At 54.7% G+C, this 7,473-nt stretch overlaps 1 protein-coding gene across 1 annotated transcript; it reads left to right on the top strand.

Moving 5' to 3' along the window:
* Nucleotides 1–350: 350 nt before the first annotated feature.
* Nucleotides 351–4,823, top strand: LOC122383016 (endothelin-converting enzyme-like 1). Its single transcript, XM_043369064.1, has 2 exons — nt 351–518; nt 1,851–4,823. Exon 2 carries the CDS (start codon nt 1,962–1,964, stop codon nt 4,539–4,541), a length of 2,580 nt encoding a protein of 859 aa, XP_043224999.1. The 5' UTR covers nt 351–518; nt 1,851–1,961; the 3' UTR covers nt 4,542–4,823.
* The last annotated feature ends 2,650 nt before the right edge of the window (nt 4,824–7,473 follow it).

Here is a 7,473-nt window from a genome sequence, read left to right on the forward strand (position 1 = left end):
TACCTGCATAGGTAGGTTATAGGTAGGTAAGTAGCCCTACCAGATTAGCTAATGAAAGACAAAAGGTTTGGCCTGAGGTCATGGGCAGCTCGTTTATAGATGGGCTCCTTTCATTCGCTCATTTATAAGCTTGCGCTCAAGCAAAACGAGCGTGAAATAAGATACACTGAAGCGAGCAAAAGTTAGCATATAGGTACAGCAGACCTTATTATTATAGTGGTTCCAGTTCACATAACCGATGAATATACCTAAACCACGTTTGCGATTACGGCCGTTCTACCCTCCCGTCATGGCATCCCTGAGCGCGCCCCTGCGCCTCTGCCCGGAGCGAGGTCGCGGCCTCCGGCCAGGTCAGTGCCGCAGCCGGGACGCGCGGGCAGTCGGTGCTGGAGGGTCGGCCGTGCGGTGCTGGTGGGAGCTGGGTCGGAGGCGGACGTCTTTTCTCGGTCGGAGGGTCGCTTGCCCGCTAGGCTGCCGTCGGTGCCTCTCTGTAGGACGCTGTTGCTTATTGAAACTACCGGTGCACGGTCTTGCCGAATACCAGATTAGCGCGAATTTAATCAAAAACCCGACTTTCGATAAACTGTTATTTATACCTATCAGTGGGTAGGAAATTGTCTGAAGTTATCGGATAGAACCTTATTTTTAAGCCACTTTACCATTTGAGGACTTATATCCCTGCCGAAAGTAGACCCACGCTCCGGTTCCTAAAATCGGGCTATGGTACTGATAAATATGTCCAGTTTTCAACGTAAATTTTACGGAAGTTTCGAGAAGATATATGAGAAAATAGCATATCACCGGATAGCACAATTCATGATGAAGCTGTTTCTGCTATCATGGTAGCTTTTCAATGAAGGGTTTTTGAGTTTAATGAGTTAGAACAAGAGCCCTGCATGTGTATCGTTCTCACGATAGTATTTAATAAAGAAGTTGAAAAATGTCAAAATGGATAAAAATGGATATGACGAATAGGGCATGGCTGAACTCTCCGCACCTTTCTGAACATAAGCGAGCAAGTTTCAGTTGCCAGTTTTTGCCTATTTGCCGTCAACTCAGCTTTGAACATGTCTAGTCGGCCGCCCTATGTGACCTGACCAAGGTCGGGGGCGGCGCGGCCGGACAGGCTCCAGCCTAATAAACTATCTCAAGCACACGAAATCGTGATTTCATGCACTCCTTGCAAGGTCCGATGCTTCACTTATGCATTGTTGGTCTTACGTGACGTCATTTATGACGTCACTAGGGTAATAAGAGTTTTTCGTCAATAACTCCCGATTAAATTGAGCTAGCGAGTCGAGAAAGCCACCAATGGACTCAGGAAGACTTGCCGAATCGAATGATATGCAACATGACCTCCTTCAACCAACTTCGTGATCTGGAGGACTCTGACCTGACCTTGACCCACGGTCAACACCTTAAGTTAACTTCAGCCGAACAAAAGTATACCATTCGACGCGCCTGAGTGAGGCGAACATGATGATACCAAAATTGCGGCTCTGCGGCATTTTTTCGCGAAGTTATTAATAAAAAATGAATCCGCGCCTAGTTCACTTGACCTGACCTCAGAGGTCACAGGCTGGCCTGAGACCTTAAAATCGGATACCAGTCGCTGCGTCTCGTAACGGCGCACACGCTCGTTTTTTTCCGCGGGGCTCTAGCACCATCAGGGGCGAAACAGCGACTGGGGTCGTACCAACCCCCCTCCCCCCTTCGGCCGGCGCGTATTTTGAAAACCAATAAGTCCGGCGAGGGGTAAGTGTCAGTTTTGGAACCAGAGAACCATTTCCAGTGGATCCGAGCGGCGCTGGGATTAAATTCGCGCTAAACTGGTGTTCGGCCACACTGTGCGGTGACGAGAGTGATATCATCTAACGCCATTTTGGCCTGCTCTACTGGTATTTCGTGCGCCGCGACCCGTCCGAGCCGGCCGTGACCTGTCTGTGACCCACCGCCGCACAATGCCATCGGAGCCGGCTGCCGTGGTGGCCGGGTACGTGGCCGACGGCGCCAACGGCTCCGCCAGCGTGGACCGTTCCCCGGCCGGCCCGGAGCGAGCCCGGCCCGAGCCGGAGCCGGAGGGAGCCGACCCGGCGCCCGCCGACCCGGGCGTGCCGGCCGACAACCTGCGCATCGTGTCGCGCGAGCCGCGCCGCATGGGCCGCGGCTGTCCGCCCGAGTGTCGACTGTCGCGCGATAGACTCAAACACCTGACCGGTGTCCTGGTCTGCCTGGTGCTGGTGGCCGTCGTTATCGGCCTCTTCGTGTGGTACGGCGACAGGGCGCCGGTCGTCCCTGCACCCCTCACCAGCTCGCAGAGGGCGCCGGCGCCCCGCGTCTGCGACCAGCCTGGCTGTGTGCTGCGCGCCGCCGAAACCATACTGTTCCTGAACCACTCGGCCGACCCGTGCACGAACTTCTACAACTACGCGTGCGGCGGGTTCAGCACGGCGCATCCCACCGACACTCTGCGGCCGTTCGGGGTGCGAGATGTGCTGGAGCAGCGCACCGCCGACCGGCTGCTGGTGCTGCTGCGCCGGGAGCAGTACTTCAACACGTCCACCTCCAGCGCCGTCGCCAAGGCCAAGGTCTTCTTCACCACGTGCATGAGCTCGTACGAAGAAGGAGAAAACAAAGTCCTGAAGCTGGTCGATCTGCTGACGCGCCTCGGGGGTCTGGACCTGTTCGGTACGTGGACTATCAAACGACGCAAGACGCGCGCCGTCGTGTTCTACCCGGAGGAAACGCAGTTCGACTTCAACGACGTGCTAGGCAACACCACCGCCCTGCATCCGGAACATGCCTTCTTCGACATGGTGTACGACCATGAGCAGAACCTGCTGGTGCTGAGTCTTCCCCGACTGGCGATGGGTTTCGTGGAGTCGGTGACGAAGCCGGGCAGCGTGATGAATGACCAGCTGACGTCCAGGCTGCGCACTCATCTGCGCGTGGTGTTTGCTCATCTGGAGCAGGACTCTCACGGCGCCACCCAGGAGCGCTTCTGCGGCAAGGACTGCATCAACCCGATGGTGGAGGACATCCTGGCCGTGCAGGACGCGCTGGCGGTACTGCGGCCCGACCTTTCGGCGGAGCGAGCGGCGACAGAGGAGACCGTCTCGCTGCCGCTGCTGCAGGACCTGGTGCCGCAGATCGACTGGCGCCGGCTGCTGGACGGCCGCTACGGCGCCGGCGTCGTGCCCGACTCGGTCACCGTCCGGGTGCCGAGCACCGGCTACATGGCCGGCATCGGGCGCATCATCGACGACACGCGCTACCAGCGGCTCTACCACTTCCTGGTGTGGCCCGTGATCCGCGGCTACCTGGTCGCCCTCGGACCCGTGTACGCCACGCTCAGCGAGGAGCTCGACCACGAGTTCCGGCTGAAGCCGCTCCAGTCGCGGGAGCAGCAGTGTCTGTCGCTGCTCGAGCGGCACATGGAGCCCGCGCTGCGAGCTCTCCTCATCTCGGCGCACTTCGGCCAGGAGAGCGTGCCGGTCGCGCGCCAGATGATCGATCACGCGCGCGGCCCCCTGCTCGACAGCTTCGACTGGATGACCGATCACTCGCGTCACGTCTCCAAGAAGCTCCTCGATAGCATCAACGTCGATTTCGGCGAGCCACACATGATCGTAGGTCCGGTGGACAGCTACTACTCATCGCTGCGCTTCAACATATACAGCAGCAGCTTCTTCGGCAACCTGCGCGAGCTGTACGGGTTCACGCGGCCCGTGCGCGTCTCCCGGAGTCCGCTGTCGGCCGCCGGACCGCCCCTGGAGAGCACCGACATCCGGTACGACATCGACCGGCAGACGCTGACGGTGCCGTTCGGCGCGCTGCAGCTGCCCTGGTTCGACGCCTCGCTGCCGGCACCTCTGAACGCCGCCGCGCTCGGCTCGTTGGTGTACGAGGCGCTGGCCGTGCCGTTCCTGCTGGTGCATCTGGCGCTGAACGAGACGTTCAACTGGGACCCGCCGACCCTGCGCCGGCTGGACGAGATGGTCAGCTGCCTGGAGGAGGCCGTCCAGCTGCAGCCCATCGTCCAGAACTACCGGCTGGCGCTCGCCAGCAGCACCGTCGAGTCGACCCGCTACCATTTCATGAACCTCAGCTCCGAGATCACCCCCGAGACGGCGGGCTTCCTGTTTTTGCGTGAGTACTTTGCCTACCACCTCTCCCACCGGCTGTACCGCGAGTACAGCCAACACTGGCCCACGGTCACCCTGCCCGGCCTGCATCTCAACAGCTCCGAGCAGACCTTCTACCTCGCCTACGCGCAGGCGCGCTGCCGCAACGGCTCGCCGGACCGGCAGGAGCTCTACATGCTGGGCGAGGTGACGTGGCTGCCGGCCGAGCTCGCCGTCAACTCGCTGGTCCACGGCGACCCGGAGTTCCGCAGCGCGTTCCAGTGCGGCGACCGACGGGTGGAGGAGAGCGCCGCCCGCGACATCGCCTCCTGTCGGCTCTTCAAGTGGCCCGAGGATGACGACGGCAACGCCTCGGCGAGCCCGCCCGTTATGGGTGAGATGTTTGGCCCGGATTGATCAGTGTAACCACTTCTGAGGACATTTGTCCAGCGGTGAGCTTTACAGAGAATGTGTGATGAATGTTGGAGTGGAGACTAGAATACATTATAATATACTCGTATTATAGCGGTGCTTTCATGTGCCTTCCATAGTATTTCTTTTGTAAAGCTACAAAATAACGCGCTAAATTTTTTCTGCCATCATTGTTTTTAAACAAGTGGCCTTTTCGTAAACAAAGTTTCCTGATGCGTCGTGTCATTTCACATCAATGTATTGAAATAAATAAACAATTGTCAATAGACACCCGACTTTATAGTGGTAAGCGGATCACTTAGAGCGGCTAGGTAAAGTAACTTGGAATTCGAAGAGAAGTATAATATACCTACCTATAACCTAAGGCTAGATGCTATTTACTTGTAGCCCTGTTACACGAATACTCTAATAGAATGATGGCACCGCCTAATCGTCGATCACACAATGGTAACCTCCACAGTCCACACACACTGCGCACTTACATAGCCTGCCGCTCTGCTGACTGCATGCTGACTGCAGTGGTCCCATATGGCACAGAAAGCTAACCATACTCGCAATCAGACCACATTTATGAGACGTCCCCATCATCAGTTAACGGCTGAACACACTGACTCGAGCTCGACCACCCAGATGCGCCACATTCTGCGCTCTGCAGCGACAATCTGCGTGATTGAACTCCCACCGTGAGGAGCGGAAACGCTGGCTTGGAGCGTAGTTTTTGCTCTCAGACGTTATTAGCGGTGCCAATTAGGAGGCACCAGGCCCCTGGTGGCGCGGACGGCCGCCGTAACCTTGACCTGGTGCCACAGGAGAATGAGGGGCTTTATGATGGGGGGCAGACGACTGTAGAGCGTCGCCAGTCCTTAATCGTGCAGTGGTATGTATTCATTATATTATTCCTCGTTAAAACGGTTAGCTGCAAGTAGTAGAAACAGGGCGCATTATAATTTACGCTTATATTTAACATATAATGCACTGGAAGTGCACTATGCAACTTTAATGGAGTTACGAAAAAATGCCAAAAATAAATTTGAGCGGGAAATATGGTAGGTAGGCCGGTTCGTAGACACTGTGTGCAGGACTTCAATTAAGATGGGTAGAATGTCGACGAAAGGACAGACAGGACTCGTGACGGAAGAGAACAGGGTAGATAAAGCCGAGTTGGTAGGACAGTTCAGCATGAAGGGCGGGACGGGAAGAGCACAGGATGAGACAGGAGGACCCAGAACAGAAAAGGAAGGTCACAGGGCGGACGCAGGGCAGGCCTGACACTGCAATGCCTGGTACCGCTGGGTGGCGGATACGGCAAGAGATACCTATACTGTAGAGAGAGAGAGAGAGAGAGAGAGAGAGAGAGAGAGAGAGAGAGAGAGAGAGAGAGAGAGAGAGAGAGAGAGAGACCGTGGTGCTCCTGAACGCGCACGGTGGCGAATAATTTCCGATATGATTGATCTGGCCTTGCCTGCGTGCAGCTAACGGCTCGGTCAGCTCTTCTTGTTGACAATCCTCCATATGTGATGTTTCATTTCAGGGGCAGCCGTCTCCTCCGAGTATTTCGCCATTCAACCGATTTCCGTTATGATTTATTCATGAGCGAAACCAAGTTGTCACGCCATTGTTTCTTGCGGAAGTTGCAGCGCGGACCGTCGGCCGGGGTCGCCGCTCTGCCGTCTGTGTTGGCCAGTCGACCGACAGACATTTCCGGCCCTGCCAGGGCGGCTCAATTCTCTGTAATGGAGCGCGGTGATGAGCTACACTGCCTGTTTCACTTCAAGGTGAGCCACAGCCGCCGTGTGGACTCCCCACAGGATCTTTTTGCCAGAGCCGTGACCGTGAAACAGCCGTGACGGAGTGAGCTCTCCAGATCCGTGATGTTCACAAAGAACGTATGCAGTTGACGCGTGAGCTGAATGTAACAAGGGTGGCACAAAAACGAACACCAAGGCTCGGGGATGAGAGTCTTAAGCCTAAAAAACGATGGTGGTGGACGGTGGTGGATTGGGGATCTGTATGGTTTTGTTAAACCAGGCTTATGGCATTATCGAATGCATCATATACAGCATTGCATACGAGTGTTATGCCAGATAGATTTTTCATTGCCGTCATTCATCATGCGTTCAAACCAAAATGTCATTGCTTCACTTTGACGGCTCATGCTGATGAAAAGGATCCTTAAAATGCAACGATAACGCAACGAACGGTGCAATTTAGCAAAAGCACTTGATTTGTTGTTTTCGATGGTGTTGTGGTACGTACCTAGTCCTACCTATTTTACGTGTAAAAATATAATCGGTCAAATAAAATATTGAAAGTTTGTTTGATTCATGGGAAACGAACATAAAAGCCACATTTGATGAATGGCGTATATGGGCCATGCATCGAAACAAACTTGAACGATTTTTTTTTAGGAATACGATCTCGGCTCTGGCCATCAGAGCCATTCAGCTACTCACACAGCAAGTCGCATTTGACAACCAATCTCAATCGCCAGTTTTCATTCATTCTCCAGACTAAAAACACCCACCATGCCATTCATACGTAATCTTGATTCATACCGTGTATAGGTACTGCGGCAGGCAAATGCGATTACGAGCCTAGCTTGACCAATGCTAATCAAGGGAGCGTCGTTTCGTCACTTCAGAGCCGATTCCGCAGACGGATCAGATTGCTGAAGGCCCGACGAATTACAGGACAGCATGACAGCATAAATGATTCAATCACATAGGATACCAGGGCATCTGGAAGCGGCACCCTGGAATCGGCACCCTGGAATCGGCTGGCCGTGACGGCAGCCGATGCAGCAGGGATGCCATACATAGGATACCAATTCAAGTTCTGACAAATTATAGTGCATGTATGGCCTAAACTTTTGAATTCATTTTAAAAGGGGAAAAAAACGCAAGAAATTACCCAACGT

This window comes from Amphibalanus amphitrite, unplaced genomic scaffold (genome assembly GCF_019059575.1).
Source record: "Amphibalanus amphitrite isolate SeventyFive unplaced genomic scaffold, NRLGWU_Aamphi_draft 000012F_arrow, whole genome shotgun sequence".
Taxonomy (NCBI): domain Eukaryota; kingdom Metazoa; phylum Arthropoda; class Thecostraca; order Balanomorpha; family Balanidae; genus Amphibalanus; species Amphibalanus amphitrite.

Bases quoted from the DNA above. Each gene is read 5' to 3' on its own strand.
- LOC122383016 (XM_043369064.1), top strand. From the start codon at position 1,962: ATGCCATCGGAGCCGGCTGCCGTGGTGGCCGGGTACGTGGCCGACGGC.